At 50.0% G+C, this 20,719-nt stretch overlaps 1 protein-coding gene across 1 annotated transcript in view; it reads right to left on the bottom strand.

The window, feature by feature from the left end:
• Positions 1–12,214: 12,214 nt before the first annotated feature.
• LOC148161625 (putative phospholipid-transporting ATPase IIB) overlaps positions 12,215–20,719 on the bottom strand; it is a 35,396-nt gene continuing 26,891 nt past the window's right edge. The window contains exon 4 of the mRNA XM_088020689.1: positions 12,215–12,265. Within this exon, the coding sequence (XP_087876815.1) occupies positions 12,215–12,265 (51 nt within the window). The remainder of the gene's footprint in view (positions 12,266–20,719) is intronic.

A 20,719-nucleotide genomic window follows, 5' to 3' on the forward strand; every position in this document is an offset into this window, starting at 1 on the left:
ATGGAGTCTTTGTACGGTCAGTCGGCTTCTCTCCGGGACCTTGAACCGGCCTATGACTACACGTTCGCTGTCGTGAACATTGTAGTGATTCTTTGTGTGGTCAGCCCTTGTTGTTAATTTACAGAGTTACCAAGTCTTTAGACAGGTTTAAGAAAATAAATGAGTGTTCCTGTGTTTGCTGTATTCAGAACGAGCAAGCAGCTTTTAAGATTTTTCTTTGTTTCTTAGTTGGTTTCTGTTCTTAAAATTCCATGGAGACTTTTTTTCTCCCTCCAAACAGGTTTTGCAAAAGGGGTATTTCCTTTTCTGTTTTAGATCTTTTTATTGTACAATTTAGAAATTATATGGTTTAGTAGACTCAAATAGACAATTATGATGTTTATCAAACATTATAGTCAACCTATATCTTAATGTACAATATTTTGGATTTACTAAAATATATTTGTGTTTCTTTACAGATCTCTGGGAGTTCTACCTACCCTATTTATATTCCTGTATATCTCGGACGGGATGTTTGTTACTTCTCTGTAAGTATTTTTCTGGCTTAATGTTGATGGGAAAATGGAGTTCTTTGTTCTAGAAAATTATACTAAGGTTTCCTGATGAAATTACTTAACAGCTTGGAGATGTTTTTAAAATTGGCCCTTAACTTTTTTTATGTTAAGATAAATTTTGATAAACTGAAGCCATGAAATAATACTCATGTGTTGTTCTTTAAGGAAAGCCTCTCTTGTGGAGAGACACACACACAGGCCCACACTCACTGAAGCATTAGATTCTACTTTTGAGTGGTAACATAGACCCTGTGTGGTGAATTTGTGGTTTAATTTAGTTAAAATGTACTCAGTTTTACCTGAGGCATTACAGCATATCTCAGGGATATTATAAGCAGATAAATGTAGTTAAAAGGAGTTAAGATAATAGTTGTTTGGTTCTCAACTCCATCAGTACTTGAAATTTTAATCTGTTCTTTAGTTTTTTTTTTTAATTTTTTAAGTGAAAATACTATTATTCAACTGCTAGAGTCTTGCACGTGCTAAGCCTTCTTCAGTCTTTGGGTATCTTTCATCTTTCACCTGTCATCCTCTCTAGCTTCTTTATTGATGAAGACTCCTCTGATAAAACACTGAGAGAATCTAAATTTGAGGCAAGACTTTTCTTACAACGATCGTCTTGGAGTCTGTTCTGTATTTTGCACTAGCCATTTATCAGCCTCCTCTCTGTGACCTCTCCTGCAATGTGTACCCCTGTTGGCCTTTCCCGCATGTTCACAGTGATGGGTCAGTTGCTGGTGAAGCCAACAGTAAGTGTGTCATCTTGTTTGTTAAATGTGTTTACATTTGAACATCTTTTAGGTTGTGAATTAGCAATCAGAAACATTAGTGTATTTCTGTGGGCTTGTGACCTCCTTGTTATTGTTGCTTTTATTTTAATCTTTTTCATCTTTGGAAACAAATTTGTTTTTGCTTTTAAAATACTAACTATAGACACTCAGGTAGAAATTCTTCTGGCAAATTTTAAGACAAAATTTACAAATACTTACAGGTATTTTAGGTGTCTGTTGTATCAGTAGTAACTCTGTTATGTTTCAAAATTTACCACATATATTCCTTGATTTACAGAGCAGTTATGTCTCTGAGAAGTTGTCTGCATGTTACATTTTGATTATACTTTTCACTTGAATCTCAGAGTTGCCATATATTCATTTTTGATTTTCAGTTGGTAGTAATTCTTAGCTGCATTTAAGGAACTTGCCATTTACATTCTTTTCATGGGTCCTCACTGCCTACAGACTCAGGTCTGAATGACTCACAGCCTCTTCCCTAGTCCGCTGACCTCCAGCCTGTGCTCCTGCCCCCGCGGCTCGGACTGCACGGTCGCTGCTAATGGGCTGTGCTCCCAACGGGCCGCGTGCTTTCACTTAGCAGGCGTGTCCGGGGCTTTCTCCTGTCAGTGCCCCCTGCCTGCTCCAGCCGCCTGACCGCCTCCTCAAGGCCGGGCTCTGATGTTGCTGCACCCACTGCCTACTCTTGAACCTTGCCTCACCTCTTCTTTAAGTTGAAATAATCAAGCTCCTTTCTCTGCACTTTTCATATTCCCCTTTGTTAGTACCTATTAAATTATTTTGGTTATATGTTTGTCTTTCCTATTGAGGTGCTTAATCAGAAAAAATTTGAGGAAATATTGTAGTAGACATTCCTTTAGTAATGCTTGCTTAATTTTGAAAGATTTAAAAAAATAAGTGACAAATAATTTTTTCCTGTCTTTTAAAAAAATAAAATTGGATTATTTAACTTGCTACATAAATGTATACACACTCAAAACATGCTATCAAATCTTGAAATTCACTTCCCTCTTGAAGAGGTTTCATGACACTGCATTCTTAATTTTTTCCTGATTCTCTGGCAGAGCTTTTCTTTTTGTTTTTTGGTCTCCTTTTCCGTTTTTATTTCCTAGCCCCCTAAGATAGGCAGATGTTCCAAGTTCTGTCCTTGGTCTAAAGTTGCTCTGCTCTGTTCTCCTTACCACCTCTGCCACTTTCATGACACTTCTAAATGTGTAGCTCTAGGGAGCAAAAGGCACCGAAAACAAACTACACCACATTGTAAATGCTATACCCGAATACTCAACGGAGCTGAAAGCTCAGCTTATAGAAAACCAAACTACTTACTTAGTGCCCTTCCCAAAGCTGATTTTTGTCCTAAACTTGTCTCTTTATTAACATTATTCTCGAAACTTTAATTATCTTCACCTCTTTTCTTGTTCCTAACATCCAATATTAATGATACTCAATTCAGTGTAGGCTCTATGTTTGTGATAAGTACTATATTTTACACACATTTCATTTAATTGTGTTAAGAAACCCATAAGTTAGGTGGTGGTCTTATTTTATGGCTGAATTAACTGTAGTTCAGGGAGATTAAGTCACTTGTACGAGATTACAGATCAGTCATGATGGGGTGGGATTTGAACCCAGAGACTGGTTACAGACCCTGGGCTCTGGACCACTGTTTTGTTCTGCCATAAGCTCCAGAATACTCGAACCGCTTTATTGCTGAGTGTACTTCATACCTCTTCATCTCTGTGTTTTGCTTACAGTGTTTTCTGATCCAAATGCCTTTCCCCTTTTTAGTAAGCTAAGCTATCAGCTAAGAGGCTACTATTATGAAAAACACTCGCCAAAACTTTTTTCTTCCCACCTAGAATTTGGGGGTCTTTCTTCCTCTGAACTTTTGTAACATTTTATTTTTGCTTCAGTTATGACAGTTATTTTCACCCTATAATTATTTTTTTGAGTTCATTCTGTTTTTCCTGGACACTAGAACGTAAGCTGTTTGAGGTCAGGGACTGTGTTTGACTCATATTTAGGTCCCCATCAGCTCAGAGTGTGTAAGAGTATAGGCTTTAAAAGGAAGATAACTTTTCTTTGCCAAACCCTTGTTTCTTGGCATATTATAAGATGGGGGTGATAACAGTCTGTTTTACATTGGATTGTTGTAGAATCAAGGGGATGAGGCACACAAGCATTTAACACAAATATCGGTGTGCCATTCATTGTCACTCACTCACATGAAGACAGACCCATGGTGGTAAGTCACTGATGGATAGTTTGCATCGTAAGAGGAAATCTTTTTGTATGGGCTAGACCTTAAGAAAAGTAAAAACTGGATTGTGATCCAAATGGTAGAAATGGTGAGAATATTGATGGGAAAGAAGCTTGATATCATGACCCACAAAGATAGGGCCCCTGCCTACTGTAGGCTCAGAGCCTGTCTTGGATTAATTTAGCCCAGTCCGCTGCCTGTACCGGTGCTGTCCATCTGCCCAGTCTTTCCCATTTAGGACTCAAGGGTCATCTCCTGGGGGAGGCCCTCAGTGGTGGCCTGCTGAAGTGGGTCACCCCACTCTTTTCTCCTAGGTCGGTCAGCTTTTGTACTTATTTATTTGTGTGTTGGTATTTATTCTTATTTTACTATTTTATTTTGCTGTGAGTGTTCAACCTGTTGATAATAAGGGATTATCAATATTTGTTGAAATACTGGGAATTATTGGATTGCTGTAAATAAATTTTATAGAAATTAGGCAGATTTGATACCTGATAGGAGTTACATGCTTTGAGACTGCTTTTTATGAATGTACCTCATCAGGGAGCTGAAAGGATATACATATATAGGGTTTCTACCCTTTTGCTTTGTCCATCAACTTCTCACAATTTATTGTTTTGTTGGGAATAAGTAGTTTGGGTTTGAATGACATTAAATATATCAGCTCTGGGCTTCTTTCAGATTTTCCCCAGAGCTAGGAAGATATTTAGGATCATTTCAAGAAGGATACCTATGTTAACAAAGCTAGAATTAAACATATTTTAGCCTTTATCAGTTGTGAAGATAGTGCAGATCATATCCTATGTAATTGGTGATTGATTAGTGGTTCTTGTTTTTTACTAGTGTTGTACGGTATGGTAGTGGGTGGGGTATATACAAGCATAATATTTCTCTCGGGTTCTGTCTACAGAATGATTTTGATAATACCAGTATTATCGGGTCGGAGCTGGACGGGCTCTAGTCTGTGGGGGCACTGGCTCAGGCTCTCGAGCTGCTTCCACGGCTGGCTCGAGTCAGCACTGGGGCAGGTTCTAGTGCGTCAGATGGTTCTAGATCTTAGCTGCCACCAGGGCGGGCCCAGCCCCATGCCTCCTGCAAGGTCTGGTGCTAGAGATGCTCTAGCTCTGTATCGCCCCCTTGCGGACTGTAGGTGAGATGCTGACCTACGGGTTGGGCTGGGAGCTCCGAGGGCAGGGAGGGTGTCTGGGGGTCCCCTCTGAATTCCAGCAAACAGACACAGGTGGGGATGCTGCACGAGTGGATGAAAGAGTGAACACAAGTCTGTGGCCCAGATCTCTCTTCTGTAAGCAACATCCCCCACATCAAGGGGCTGCTGGGGGATCCCTGTGATTCACTACAATGTGAACTGATACCACTACCAGGCACTGTTCTGGGGTTGGGGACCCAGCGGTGAGGAAGCACGGTCCCTGCTCACGTGGGGCTGGCCGGAGCAGAGGTCAAACGAGGACTTCACGTCCCTGGCGAGAGTCTCTGATCAGGTGGGATCAGGTGCCGGGAGCAGCGGTTCAGGCCCTTCCCCCTTTCGGGCAGCTCAGGACCGACCTGTATGAGGCACGAGGTGAAGGTCATGCAGGATCCTTGGGCTGAATCCCCCCGTAGCCATGACCCCCAGGTAGCCGGTCCCGTCACCGCCCCGAGTTTTGTCATCCATGAAATGGGCAGGGGAGGAAAGCCGTTCGTGGGTTCAAGAGCCTTATCCAAGTGCGGAACCGGATCTAGATCATCTCTGGAGGGGGATTCAGCTCTAGCAGCTGCCCCAGAGCTCGAGGCAGGTCCAACAGCGATGCGAGCCGCAGCTCCCGAGACTGGGGCAGCTGCAGCTTCAGCTCTCGCGCCAGCTCTGGGATCAGAGCCCGGTGTGCAGCCTGAGCAGCTCCGACACCAGCTACGGAACTCGCCAGCCAAGGGCCAGCACCTTCATCATCACACCCTCGCCATCGTGCGCGAGGTCAGGAGAGGGGCTGGGGACCGAGAGGGTCCCTCCTGGGCAGGTCACCCCGTGTGCTTTGGTCACTCCATTCAGAGCTCCCCCTCCCCACCCCTCCCACAGGTCACAGCCCCGGGCGTCCCCACCCCTGCTTCCCAAACAAGGCTCAAGGTGGACAAGCAGACCATGGATGTTGGAATTCGAGACTTGTACCTTAAACACTGTATACGTGTTGACCCACAAACTCCCCTTTATGGATTCTGTTGCAAATAGGGGATTATGGACACGGGTCTTCCCTCCACAAGCTGGGATTGAGCTGCCCACAGTAGGTGATGGGTGCACCTGCAGGCTGGGATGGGTGCTGCGCACCGTCCTCCCAGACAGGGGTGCCGTCACCCTTTCCTCCAGGGGACCTCCGCTTCCTCACGTTCTCCCCAGGGCTGCTGGTCCCCAGACCAGACACCTGCCGGTCTGAGGGTGACCAGCGCTGCCTCCATAGAGTTTTTTGTTTTGCCAGAGTCCTTCCCTGGTAGCTCCGCTTCTCTGACTCCCCCCGTGCCTGTCCCCACTTGGACTTGCATGCGTGTGGTCTCTCCCTGTGGAACCCAGTGACTTGGAGCGTGGTTTGGACCAGAGTCCGCTGAAACCTTTCTCTGGCCTGGGGTTGTGAGCAATGCATTGCCCTTTGGGGTGTGTCTTCCAGCTTTCTGCATTTCCCTGGTTTCTGTGTGGGCCACAGGAGGAACCAGCCCTGTCCTGTCTGGGGTCAGGCTGAGGTGGCCCAGCAGGAACAGGGGTCTCGGCCCCAAGATTGTGCCCATAATTCCTAAAGTGGCCTCTCTGATTACGTCTGATCTGTAAGCCCCAGGCATTTCAATATCGAATAAGGGAAATTCTGTGTCCAATAAATACGGAAGGAAACGAGTTCCCTTTGAAAATAGGGGGGCAGACGCAAAAGCCCCTATTGCGTGATTCCACGTACAGGAAACACCCAGGAAAGGAACAGAGAGAGAAAGCAGCTTAGGGGTCGCCAGGGGCTGGGCTCGGGGAGAAATGGGCAGGGAGGCCTTCTGGTTCAGGGTGTCCTTTGCGGAAGCAGATATTGTGCAGCAATGTTCTGGGGTGCGGTGGCACAGCATTGGGAATATAATTAATGCTGCAGACTTGTCCAACAGAAAACAATTAATTTTATTTAAAATAAATAATAAACAGCGTAGAGGATAAGGAAAGATAATATAACAGTTAATATGTACCAGAGAGAAAGAACACAGGGGGAGGGGATGAAACAATCTGGCGGGGCATCAGGGTCGGGTGATGGAAACAAGGGTAATTGTACAAGCGGCTCTCCCCACGAGGATGTGGGCTCTGGCTGTGGTTCTGGGAGCCCTGCAGGAACAGGAGGAGGGGCAGGGCCAGATGCAAGAGCAGAGCCAGATACAAGAGCAGGGACGGGGTCCGGATGCACGGTAGGAGCTGGGTCATGGGCAAGTACAGGAGCACAGGCAGGGCCAAGGGAAGGGCCCGCGGCCCTGGAAAGCAGGGGAAGGGGCATCGGCTCTGGCAGGGGCAGGGGCAGGAGCAGGGACCCAGGCAGGGGAAGGGGCATCGGCTCTGGCAGGGGCAGGGGCAGGAGCAGGGACCCAGGCAGGGGAAGGGGCATCGGCTCTGGCAGGGGCACGGACAGGGACACAGGTAGAGGAACGGACAGGTGCAGGGGCAGGAGGTGGGTCATGGGCAGGAATGGGTGCACATGCAGGGGCAGGGAAACGGGTACGGAAAGGGGAAGGAGCTGGGTCAGAGGCAAGCACCGGAGCACAGGGAGGGGCAGGGCAATGGACAGTTGCAGGGGCAGAAGCCGGGACAGGGGCAAGAACAGGAATACAGGCAGGGGCAGGGGAAGGGGCAGGATCCAGGCCAGGGGCTGGGTCAGGATCCGGAGCAGGGGCAAGAACATGTGCACAGGCAGGTGCCGGGGAAGTGGCAGCTGCAGGGGCACGGGCAGGGGCAGGGACATGAGTGGGGGCAAGATTTGGGTCAGAGGCGAAAACAGGGACACAGGCATGGGCAGGGGAAGGGGCAGGACTTGGGTCAGGGGCCAGAACAGGAGCACAAGCAGGGGAAGGGGTAGGGGCAGGTGCAAGGGGAGGGACAGGGTCTGCAGCAATGGCACATAGAGGAACCAAGGCAGTATCTGGGTCAGGGGCAGGGACAGGGGCACTGGCAGGGGTAGGGACGGGTCAGGATCCAGGGCAGGAGCGGGGTCTGGGCAAGGAGCAGGGCCACAGGGACCTGGGGCAGGCACAGGGGCCCTGGCTCCGGCAGGAACAGTGGCAGGAACAGGGGCAGGCTCTCCGGGCACAGGTTCTCGAGCAAGCCCTTCCTGGTCGGCGTCAGGCTCTCCGTGGGCAGGTGCCGGGTCAACTGCCGGTTCCTGGGCTGCTGCTGAAGTCTCTGCAGGCACCACCCCTCCCTGTAGAGCTGCTGATGGAGTTGGAGCCGGCTCTAGCTCCTTAGGTCGTGGAACATCTGTGAGAGGAGAAAAGCTCACCCCTGTGCCTGCTCTCCGTGGGTATTTGCAAGACAGAGCCCAGCCCAGAGCCTCCCAGAGAAGCCGCAGCCAGGAAGGAGCCCTCCCCGGGACGTCTTCCCGACTGCAGTCCACCCGCTGGGTGCTCTGCACACAGTCTTTGCTCCTGGCCCCACACCAGCCTCTCGGGGCTCCTCCCTGTGGGGCCGGCCCCGACCCGTCCCCACACACCCACAGGCACCCCGCCCCAGGCTTCTCAGCCTCGAGCTCGGTCTCCGTGGGCTCCATTCCTGGAGCACAATCCAGTCAATGACCACCAGGGACAGTGGTCTGGGTGGTGTCGGAGGCCTTCCCCCGCAATCCCCAGCACCTGCTCCTGGGGACCCCTGTGGGGTCACGCCCCAGGTCGCGGAAACGTCACGGCTGTCCGCCAGCCTCCTCCCGATTTCATCCGTGGTCTGCAAAGACAGGGACGGGTAGCCGGCCCAGAGGCATCACAGCCCTGCCCAGTCAGCCTCCCTGTCCCCCTGCCCTGTCCCCCTCCTGCTCCCAGATCAGACACACCTGTGCGTGCCCAGCCCTGCACGCGGTACAGTGACCCCCGCTCCAGGGCAATTGGGATAAACCCAGGGCAGAAGCTCGCATCCGCACACACCCCGTCCCACCCAGCCACCCTTGACCTTGAACAAGACCTGCCCACTGGGTATCTGACCCCTCATCAGCCTGCTCTTGAATGGGTTTGCCCCACCCTACGTGACCCCTCTTCACACACACACACACACACACACACACACACACACACACACACACACACACATACGGGTGGGGACCTGGGGCTGCACAGGTGGATTAGACCCTGTGGGGCTGGGTGGCCGGCTCTGGGACTCCTGGTGTCACCTTGTGGTCTTTCCGACCAAACGGCCAGAGGCGGTGGGGAGCCCTGAAAGGACATCTTGAGACAGCATTTGCTGGGCGCGCTTTCTTCCGTCGGCAACCTCCGGATCTGGGAACACAGCACGCGAACATCTTGGTTTCACTATCTGCAATGTAATGAGCTGGGCCGGGGGCTGTCTCTGGAATGTGGGTTCCTGGTTACCTGGGTTCCAAATTCTGATGGGCTCTGTTGTCAGGGAAGTGAGGTCACCATGGCCGGGGTCCCCTCACCCAACTTCCTCCTCAGACAAGAGCCCCAGCCGCGAGGGCCCCTCCCCCAGCTGTTCAATGCTGACCCCCCCCATGCCCCATCTATACAGTGACACCCTCACACCCCACCCCACCCACACCCCATGCAAGGCCTGGGTGCAGCCCTTGTGTGAGGACACAGAGCTGGGTTCAGCCTGGGCTCCTGCGCGTGCCCAGGGCTGTGACCCTCGACAGACCCTGTGCAGGCCCTTCTGCACTTGGGGTTTGGCCCCTTGACATGCTTCACTTAGCCGCTGAGGCAGAAATGCAGTCCTGTGCTGAGCCCTTCCTCCCAGCCTGCTGTGGCCTCGCCTGCTGTGGCCTCGGCGTGGCCGTGAGACGAGCGGGACGTGGCCGCCCTCGGTGGGAGGGGGACAATGGCAGCAGAGCCGGCACGAACCAGTCACGGACAGTCACCCCCCAAGGCGGGCGCAAGCTGCGGAGACCCCCACCGCCCAGCAGGGCCGGCCTGCACCACCTGACCCCATGCTGCCCAGACGGGAAAGCTAAGTACATTCGTGTCGGTTCATAGCACAGAGATCCTGTGGGTGGTCCTTACGTGGCAGTAGCTGACTGATGCCATTCTACTGTGTTCTCCTTGGGTGGCCCTAACCGCACCAGCAAATTGCATCGCCAGCTACATACTGGTGACTCCACGTGTCCGGCTCCCACATCTCTCTGTCCTCTGAACTCCAGCCCCTCACGTGGCATCTCCGTTTGGGGGTCCTGGGCTCCAAGCTCAGCCCCCGAGCCTGCCCGGGGCTCCCTGTCCTCGGACTGAACCTCCCTCCACGGCCTGTGCTCTCCCCCCCCTCACCCTTCCCTCCGCTTCCACCACTCTGGGGTTTTTCACAAGTGGTCTCCTCTTCCGCGGAAGCGCACCCAACTTCCCTAACTACCTCTGTGCCTCAGCTCTCTTCCGAATGTCCCTTCCTCCGAGAAGCCCTCCCTGACCCCTCCTGCTCCACCCGGCGTGAGTCAGACCTGCCGTTGTTTTGCACTCTCTCCAGACACTCTTCCCTGATCTTGTGTGTTGCGTTCTGGGATCTCTCACCTGCTCAGGAAGTGCCAGACGGGCACACAGGGAGGATGGCCTGCAGAGATGGGGGCAGTTTTGGGGGACGCACCAGCCCTCGAGGAGCACCCATGGCCACCAGCAAACCCCCAGGTGCTGGGGCAGAGGAAGCGGCAGTCTCCATCCCAGCCTCAGAAGAACCAGCCCTGGCTCGTGAGCCTTCGGGTGGATGGGAGGGGCGCTCCTGTGGCCACCTCCAGCAGCCACTGGGCACCGCTGTTCAGCTCAGCACAATTCTGATGAAAACTCCTTTGTTTATTCCTCGTGCAATGAGACTTTGGGGTCTTTGTTTCCAGGTCTGGGATCACTCTTGGGTGTCGTCCAGATATTTTAGCGTCTCGTCTAGGAGCCCTCATTGTAGTGGACTCTTCTTAAATCCTCGTCGGAGACACGGGTGCGGAATGTCCTTTAATTCCCTCTGAGGTGTCCACGCTGAGCGAGCTCTTCAGCAGTCTTCTCGAGCCTGGGCTGGTGTGTGCAAGGCGGCCATCCGTCTTGGAGCACAGTGTCCTCAGCTTCTGCTTGCCACCACACCCTCCAGATGACCAGCGAGCCTGTCCCACTGCGTCTGAGTCATGTTGGTGTCCCAGCTTCCCTCGTGAGCCCCCGCTGGAGGGCTGCATTTGTATTTCCCCTTCTCACCTCGGAGCCTGGGAAGGTGGGGTGGGGCTGAGGACACAGCGCAGATCAGCTGAGGCTGTGTGCAGGTGTCTCTACAGAATCTGAGCGCTTTAGAGATGTGCCACCCTGAGGTCAGCGGGGCCAAAGCCAGGGGAAATGTCATCATCTGCCTGGAGACGGGAAGGGGTGAGGGGCTGTGGAGGACCCTAAGAGTGAGCAAGAGGAGCATCGAGCCGAGGATACTGGGCTTCTGGGGGACACTGCTCCCTGATGGAGCGGAGGGGAGGTGACATTCTGAGCGGAAAGAACCTGGGTGAACTGAGTGGGGGGGGGGGAGTAAGGAATAGGAATTCCAGGACTGAGCGAGGCAGGAGGGCAGGTGAGTCCACCCTCAGGGGTGCTTCCCTCCCTGAGTCTCAGCTTCCTCACCCGTGGAAGGAGGAGCACCCTAGCACCTACCGCAGGTGCCCTGACTAGAAAGAAACCTCTGCCACGTGGCTGGCCATGTACTAGCTGGAGAGGAGGGGGCTATCGCGGGCATCCCGCCGGCCCTCAGAATGTCCCTTCCAGCCGCCCTGGCGGGGACGCAGTGTGGCGGCCCAGCCATCCTAGGGCACAGCCCTGGTGGCACCAAGGAGCGCTCAGCCAGCTTCCAGCAGGGGGCGAAGGGACCCCGGGGCCAAGGCGGTGAATGAGGTGCTCCACCTTGGGCGGGATGGCCAGGCTGCCAGGGCCTCCTGCTGCTCCGGGCGGGGCGCGCGGATCTATCCGGGCCCGGGTTCCGTCCGGACGTTGGGCTGGCCGAGCAGGGGACCCGGCTTGGGGCGCAGGACTGGGGACCCAGGCTGGTGCTCACAGGCAGGTCCTGGAAACCCCGTCTCTCCACCCGGCGGGGTCCTCAGGCACCCAGAGATTTCCTCTCTGGACCCTACATCATTCTGGGCCCTGCTGGCAAATACTATCACGGGACACCGGAAACGGTGTCTGGCCCGACTGCCCACGCCTGGCCCCCCGCCTGTTGCTGGGCACAAGTCTGCTTGGTGAGGTAGGAACAGCTATGTGCAGTGTGCCAATTTCTGCTCCCCAATTTTCCCTTTAAAGATACAAGTTTCATTTAAGTTAATAAAATCATACTATTAGCTGAACTATAAATTCAAGACAGCAAAATGTTACATATTAGATTGCCAACCCGTAAGATCTAATGGTGCAGAATTCTCATTTTGCTGTGAGCAACGCCATGCAATCAGCTCTGGCATCTAGGAGAGTGCCGTCCACACGCGCTGGGCCAGGTCCGCCCACGAGGGCATCTGCACAGACACCCCCAGTCAGGGGGTGTTCCCACGGTCTCACTGAAGGGAAAATTCTGACATTGGGCCTTTTCTGCTGTGTCCACCTTGACCTTCTGTGTGCCTGGAGCAGCCTGGACACTACCAGGTGTCCTTAGATAGGAGGTACCTGCCTAGTACCCAAAACCACTGACCAGAGACAATGTGCTCAAAAGGCTGGAAGACTGAGTTTAAAGAGCTAAGGCAAAACTCGAAACAAGAATAAGCCCAAAGCCCTGAATCTGTACAATATTCGGGATGGTCAGACCATGTCTGACATGCTGGATTTCCTCTGCTGCATTTCGGGAGCCCGCTGTTCTAGGAACACCCAGCACCTTACCTTTATAAATGTGAAGCCCCACTCTCAATGTGTAATTGATGCCTCTCCCCTATTTCTGGGAAATAAAGGAAATGAGCAAACTTTTACTTTTATCTATTTTAATTAACTGTTTCAGTAAGATCTCTGTTCTCCTTTTTCCATTAGATAAATTAGACAACTAGTAACAACTTGAATGTTTATGTTTGTCAAATACTGTGAGAAACTGCTGTCTAGAAATGTTTTGCCGGAAAACAGTGAAGGCCCAAAGCTGCCTCAGATGGGGTCACAGAGTCAGGAGAGCACGCTGTGACCCCTGACCTCTGCCGGGGAGCGAATGCAAGGTCAGAACGCTCCCCTGCGTAGGGGTGACTGCCTGACTCTATGGCCTGCTGGGCCTGTGTTTCTGGGGGTGACCTCCACGCCGCGGGAACGAGCCCTGGGAACGGGGGGCCAGCTACACGTGGTCGGCACCATCCTTGTGCTTTATGGAGGGGCGCCAGTCTCGTGGTGTCCCCTTGACCTGCAGGGGCTGGAAACGAAGGTCAGCCATGTGGGGGTCACCCGCACCTACACGAATGACCCCCAGTGAAAACCCTGGACGCCAAGGCTCAGGTGGGCTTCCTGGGTGGGCAGCGCTCCGTGCATGGTGTCACGCATCGTTGCTTTGATGAGTGAGCGCTGTCCACAGGACCCCCGGGGAGGGACTCCGGCCTGGGCACCCCTTACACTGCTCCCACTCGTCCTCTTGTGGTCACCGCCAGGAAGTGAGTCTGACGGCTGCGCAGTCCTGCTGGGGAACCCAGGCCGGCGGAAGGTCTTGCGGACCCCAAACTGCAGCGCGTGTCTGACCACATGCAGAATACGTGTGTACCGAGCACCAGCGACGCGCCCCCCCCACCCCCCCGCCAGCTGAGCCTCCCCAGGACCACCCGACCGGGTCAGGAGAGGGAACTCCCAGGTTGGGCAGAGAACTGAAAAGCCGCATGGAGATGCCAGGATTTTTCACTGCTTTTTAAAATTAAGGAAAGCCATCCAGAAAGGCAACATCTCTGGTCCTAGAAAGGATCTGCGTGTCTGAATCGGGGTGACCAGGGCCACAAGTGGAGACTGTGCGTTAGATGTGGCAGAACTGAAGGCAGGCAGGTCTTCCCACGGCAGTGAGGACGTAGGGGCCTGAGTGTTCACATGTTCTCAGGTCCCCACTCAGCACCAGACGATGGGACAGCCCCGCAGGGGTGGACACGCCCCCCGCAGGCTGCTGAGCGAAGGGTGGTCTCCGTGGCTGACTGTACTGCCTGGGGTGGGGCATCCGTGGCGGCCTCCCAGGGTGCACACGCTCCGCAGGCTGGGTGAGCCCCCGACTCCAGACCCACGCACCAGGAGTGCTCTCAAGTGGCTCTTTTCTACTCCTCCCCACCGGCCACCCCCCAGGATCCATGCTGGGTGGTTGGTTTGCAGGAACAGTAACACGTGGGGGCTGTCTTGCTCCTGAGCTGAGCGGCTGGGTCAGATATGAGTCCAGCATCCCTAGTCCAGCCTGGGGGGCTCCTGTCCTGGCCCCCTCCCACTCTCCCCTTCATCCACCTGTTCCCTCCGCTGTGGCACTCACTACAACACACACACGTCGACGGGTCTGCTTGCGTGTCACCTTCCACACCCAAACCCGCGGTGGTTTGAGGACCTCCATGCCTGAGGCCCCCGAGCTCTACCGGGCTCACTCTCCCCCAGCTCACTGGTCGGGGCCAGCACAAACATTCCTTCAATAAGAGAGAACTAACAACCTCTTATCTGGAATGGAGGGCTGACGGGCGCCTATGACACACGCCTAAGCGTAAACGGGACAGTCCTGAGCACCTGCTCGTGAGCGGCATGCCCCCGGGTGCCCAGTGTCACTGGCCTGGGGTCTAAGCAATGTCTCTCTTCCCCTCAAGTTGCCAGTCTACCTTTCAGCCAATTCTTGCCCACAAAACGCCAGTCACTTGACAGATGCACGAAGCCTCACTATTCCTATGGTTTTATATGGTCAATATCTCTTTTTGGCGGTGCCGTTCGATCTCTTGCCAACGCTTGAATTGTGTGGGGGGAGTTCTCTCATTAGCGGGTTCTGAGAAGTCTTCATGTATCTTGGTTTCCACTCATTGATCAGGTATGTATTTCACAAACATATTCTGCAGATCTGTGGCTTGTCCTTGTCTTAATGGTGTCTCTGAACAATGTGATGTTTACCATCAAGTCCAATTCATCAACTTCTTTTACAAACTGTGCTGTTTGTGTCCCGTGAAATCACTGTCTGACTCAAGCCTATAGACTTTTTTTCGAGAAATTTTATACTTTTAGGTTTTTCATATGTCTGTGACCAATTTGAGTTAATTCTTTTAAAGATTTTATTTGAGAGAGAGTGACAGAGAGAGTGAGCACGAGCAGGAGGAGAGGGAGAAGCAGGCTCCCCTCTGAGCAGGGAGCCTGACTCGGGGCTCGATCCCAGGACCCCAGGATGATGACCTGAGCCGAAGGCAGACGCTCAACTGACTGCGCCAGCCAGGTGCCCCTTAATTTTTGTACATGGGGAGAGATACTAGTTGAGGCTTTGTGTATGACAGTCCCGTTGTTCTGGGCACGACTTCTTCAAGCATCACCCCCTCTGCACTGCACCTCCTTGGCAGGAAATCAGTCGGCACCTCGGCAACAGGTCTTCCGGTCCGTGAGCACGATGCGCCCTCACACACAGGCCCTCTTCAACTCTCCACTGTCTCGGTGCTGACAGTACACAGATCTATGCATGTTTGGTTAGATCCATCCTTAAGTATTTCATGTGCTTTTGGTGCATTTTAAATGGTACATTAAAAAAATCTCAATTTGTAATTGCTCACTGCTAGTATATAAAAATACAAGTAATTTTTGTATATGGGCGTTATGATGTGCTATCTTGGTAAATTCACTTCTTAAACATTACTATTTTTTTTTTTTAGTAGAGCCTTTGGGATTTTCTATGAAGATACTCATATCCTCCACCAAAAAAGACAGTTTTATTTCTTCTTCTCCAGCTTGTATGCCTTTTATTTCTCTTTTCTTGTGTTAGTGCCCTGGCTAGTTCTGCGTGGAAAGAGAGGACACCTCCTCTGCCTGCTCCAAACATTAGAAGGAACTTACTCATTGTTTCCTATGAAGTATCATGTTAACAGCAGGATTTTTCAAAGATGTCCTTATTAGGCTGCACAAACTCTTCTACTCCTAGTTTACTGAGAGATTTTATCAGAAACAGACGCTGGATTTTTGCCAAGTGTTTTTCCCCATGAAGCTCCTGCAATGATCATAGGGATTTCCCCCTATAGTCTGCAGGAAATTACATCGATCGATTTACAACTATCAAACCAACCTTCCATTCCTGGGGTAAGCGTCACTTAATCAGGATGTGTTATCTTTTTCACCTCCTGTTGGGCTTTACCTGCCTCCACTCTGTGGGATTTCTGCACCTATGCTCATAGTGATTTGGTTTGTAGCTCTCTCGTGATGCCTTTGTCTGATACTGGTGTCAGTTTAGCACAGACAAGTGTTTCTTCCCTACTGTATTTGGGAAGAGTTTCTATAGAATTGGTATTATTTCCCCTTAAATGTTTGGTTGAATTCACCTGAAGCCACTTGGGCCTGGATGTGGGAAGGTATGCAATTGCAATCACATTCAATTAGATATAAGGCCCGAGACTGCTTTGGGTATTCCAGTAACTGTGAGGGAGCTGGGGGGAGGGAGAGGTGGGGTATCACTGGTACAGGCATAAATAGACAGCCCTGCTCTCCTTTGATGGGTAACGGAGGCCTAACAGGGGTGAGGGGTTTCTAGGACTCAAGACTACAGACTCCTGGCACAGTGCTTTTCACAGGAGGTTCTTCCATGCTGGTAAAACGTAGATTTGCAGAACAGTCTAATATGAACATGTGTACCTACTTAACTAATTAAGCAACGTACACCGCAACCCTCACATTTACTGAAATTAACTGTTTTTAAAACACATCAATCAGGAATAATATAAGGAATTGGTGAAGAATGTTTCATTCTGCAGATTTAGTTTCAGTAGGTTTGGAAGAAATCTAGACATTGGAGGGTTTAAAACTCCTCAGGTGTTTCTGAATGGGAGCCAGGGCTGACAATTACCTGAACAATCAATGAGGACACCTCTTTCAGAATCTGTTAGAAGACTGATGTAGGTAAAGCATTAATAACAGTGCTTTGAAGCACAGCTTTAAAATTAGCTGGTTTTTTTTCCCCATAGGACGTATTTCTACTTAAGTTCATGATTAAATATTTTTATTGTTGTAGCTTTGTGAATGGGCCATCATCTTCAATGCAGCAGGTGGTTGTTGATATATAAGAAACTATGAGTTTGTGTATTTTTATTGGGGTCTCCTGAATGATGATTCTTCGGTTGCCTAGATATACAGTCATGTCATGTCTAAGCGGTAATTTTATTTCCTTGTAATAACGATAATGATTTTTTTCTGACACACTGTCTGGATAGAACATCCGGGACAGTATGAAATGGTACTGCAGTTAGCAGACATCCTTGTTTTATTCTTCACTTGGGACGGTTGTAGAGTTTATCTGGTGTGATGGTGAGTATTGATTTAAGACTGGTATCATGAATCATGCTAGGAAAGGACCTCTCTATTTTGCATTGACTATTACTAGATGTGGAGAGGGGCCTAGTTTGTTTGTTTTGATCCAGGAATGGGTACTGAATTTTAACTTAAATGCCTTTTTTAAGGCACTCACTAATGGAAGTGAGATTATCAAGTGATTTCTGACTCCGACAGAGCCATGCTAATGTATGTCCTGTATCATTCTCATATTCCTAGGAAAAATGCTCCTGGGTCATGGTCTTTCAACATACTGTAGGTTTGTGGGTACTACAGGATTTCTGTCTCTATGGTCATAAGATTCATCTGTAAATCTCTTTCTTACTGTGTGTATATTTATGTTATCTTGATCAGATTTTAGAATTTAGAATTAAGTTGGCTTCATGAAATGATTTAGAAACCTTTGGAATAGCCTTCCTTGTTCCAGAAAAGTTTTGTGTTGGGTTAATTTTGCACTTAGTTTGCACTCACTGGTTTGTATTAGTTTTGTTTTGATTTTTGCCAACAATTTCTGAATTTATTGGCTTCTCAATCATGACTTTTTGTTCTCCTTACCTTTTCTTTCTCCTACTTTCCTCTGGTTTTGTTTTATCCTTCTGAATGTTTTAGTTGATGCGACTTCACTTACTGTTCTTCTTATTGGGGAGCATTCTCGTCTGGTCTGCAAGGTGCTCCCGGGTACGTCCTCCAAGGGGAACGCAGGTCCGTCTGCCGTGCCCCCCACCATGCTGCTGGCCGTGCCCTGGGAGCTGGAGCGCGAGCGGGAGTTGTTCAGTGTTTGCACGGACGTCGCTTTGGATCTCTGGCCTCTCCTGACCAGGGCTTCTCTTTGGTTGTCTTCTCTGTACTAACAGGACATACATACAAAGCTGCTGAGGGCTGGGTAGAAACGGTCAGGTCTTTGGCTCAGAATTATCTCAGGAGCAGGGAACACACAGCCACCTGCCTTCTCCATCAGTGAGGCCCTCTAACTCAGGCAGAGGGCAGAGGTGGGGTGCACGTCTTTTCTTGCTCCCGGGGGATGCTCTCTGTGATGGTGGGCCATCTAGCACCCCTCGCCCTGTATCCGTGGCCCACAGAACACAAAATTGTCCTGGTGCTCAGGTATGGGTTCTTTAGTAAGGAAGTTTCCAGTGCTACTGCTTGATTTGATCTGTTTTGGCAGTTTTGTCAGTACTGGAATAAACCGTGGGGAAAGTGGTTTATCAAATCCTCCTTGTGTGCTGCCATGTTCCTCCGGAAGCTGCTGCCTGACGTTCTAACAGCATGTAATGCTGAGAGATCATTCTCTGAAATGTAAAGATAACTCTAAACTTAAAGGCTTAATACATTTCAAAATGACTATTTCCATGACTACTGAGCTTTTAGAAATTTCTAACAATGTAACTACTGACAATAACACAGAGGTAAAATTAGTTAAAATGTGAATATGAAAAATATATGTAAGAGGGAGCCTGGGCTAAATCTCATCCACAGGCCACTTAGTAACACACAATCTTTGTCACAGGCAACTTATGTACACATCACACTTTTCCACGCTAAGTAACCAGTATAGGAAGGTGTTCCCAAGGGTCCTTCCGTAGGAGAGAAAATATGAGGCAAGATCTTAACGTTAGTCTTTCTCTACAATTCCATTATTCAGAAGCTTCTGTGCCATTACTGAAAAGCTTGGGAGAACTTTCTTTGATCATATTAGCAATGACATACACATACCTGCCAGGTATAAGCCAGGGATGCCTGTCTCACCAGGCATTTGATAGATCATAACCTGATCACAGACTTGTCTTCATTCTTGAGTGTGGTATTACCATCATTGTTATAACTTGGCAGATTATGAACATGAAATGCAGTCTGATCACCTGGAAAACTTTCCGATCAGCAGTCACGGTCGGCTGTGCACACACTGTCCGCTGCTCCTGGGAGGGGGCATCCGTCAGCCGGGGGCCCGCCCCCACATGCACTAATGCAACACCACAGTTAGCCCCACGCCACTGAGTGTGCACAATACAGCGAGTATACAACGGGACACACCCCACGCACGACAGCTTGCTTTGGGAAACCCCAAAGCAAGGCCATTAAGGACGGTATAGACTTCCATACTTAAATAATCCACTTGCGGTTTGGCATAAATTTTAGCTGATTCTTGCAAATAAATGTCCAAGTGAGGAGCTGATATCTATACCTGAAAATAACATGTAAACACAGAATGTTCTTGCCACAGTGCGGAGAAGAATATTACCAGTAAACAGCTAGTTTTTAGAAGGAAGCGGTCATTAAAAATCATGGCCAATCAGTCTTTTTGGGCCCAAAGAGGCCAGAGGCCTTTAGGGTTTGTGTCACCGTGTGCCCTGATCCCTGGAGCTAGGGACTGTGAGCACCAAGGCTCTGCCCACGGAGCGCATATCCGCTCTGACGGCTCACAACATTCGGGGTCTCGCACGGGACACACCACAACTGAAGGAGGATGGGTCTTAATTCTGTCTAGGAATTTCCAGGGAACATCTAATGTTTACTAAGCTGCAGTTTGCTATGCTCAGGCTCTAGAGATAAAGCGACAGGCAAGTGAAACTTTCTACTCTCTCAGAGAAAATGAAATATTGATCACTTATCATAAGAAACAGGGACAGGGCATCAGTGGGCTCCACGTGGTGAATACAAGATGAGTTACTGACACTCGACTATTACCACCGCTTGCTACACCTTAAAGTATCACCGATGTTCCCCGATGACACGTCCCAGCAAGTATTTCATGACTGTACCTCACAGAGCCTTTAAGGATTTAACATTAACTCCCCCAGAATTTCATTATTTGTATAAAACATTCCTTTGTGCACATCTGTAGGTAAGGTAAGAGATCCTTTCTGTTTTCAGGAAAATGAAAATGAAGGCCACTTATGTTGTGAAGAATTGCAACTGTGATACCAGGGACTCAGAAACAAGAACATTCTACTTAAATTACATTCTTTCTAAAGACGAAGAGAACACAAGAGCCATAAACACGTAGGGATTGTAAGAGCAGAGTGTTGATGCAGAATGGACAAAACCAGTGACATCTCTGAAATGATAATGTTGCTTATTAACCATCCATGTTGTGATAGGTCAAAGCTGAGGTCAAACAGAAAACATCAACTGAGCCATTTCCCTGAATAAAGCTCCAGGGTGCAATATTCTAAGCACTTTATTCAATAAAAAATGCTTTTAAAACGGTGCTTTGGTGATTGGGAAGCATTGCCATCATCCGTCAACCTAACTGCAGCAAAGTTCAATAAGCTAAATAATGAACCATTTAGATTATTTTCCTTGGGCCTTAGGGATTTGCAAACGTTGCATCAATAGAGCTCTTTAAAAATTATGATGAACTCTATTTTCTTCATTTTCAGATTTAGACTATGTGTTAGGGATTTTTTTTAAGGTTATTTAAAAGGGCTGCTACTTTTAATCATTGTCCAATCTCCAAAGTAGAAAGAATTTTTAAACAAGGAACA

Source organism: Eumetopias jubatus, unplaced genomic scaffold, assembly GCF_037043125.1.
Source record: "Eumetopias jubatus isolate StellerSeaLion01/CBP00866 unplaced genomic scaffold, mEumJub1_p1.0 scaffold_107, whole genome shotgun sequence".
Classification (NCBI taxonomy): Eukaryota; Metazoa; Chordata; class Mammalia; order Carnivora; family Otariidae; genus Eumetopias; species Eumetopias jubatus.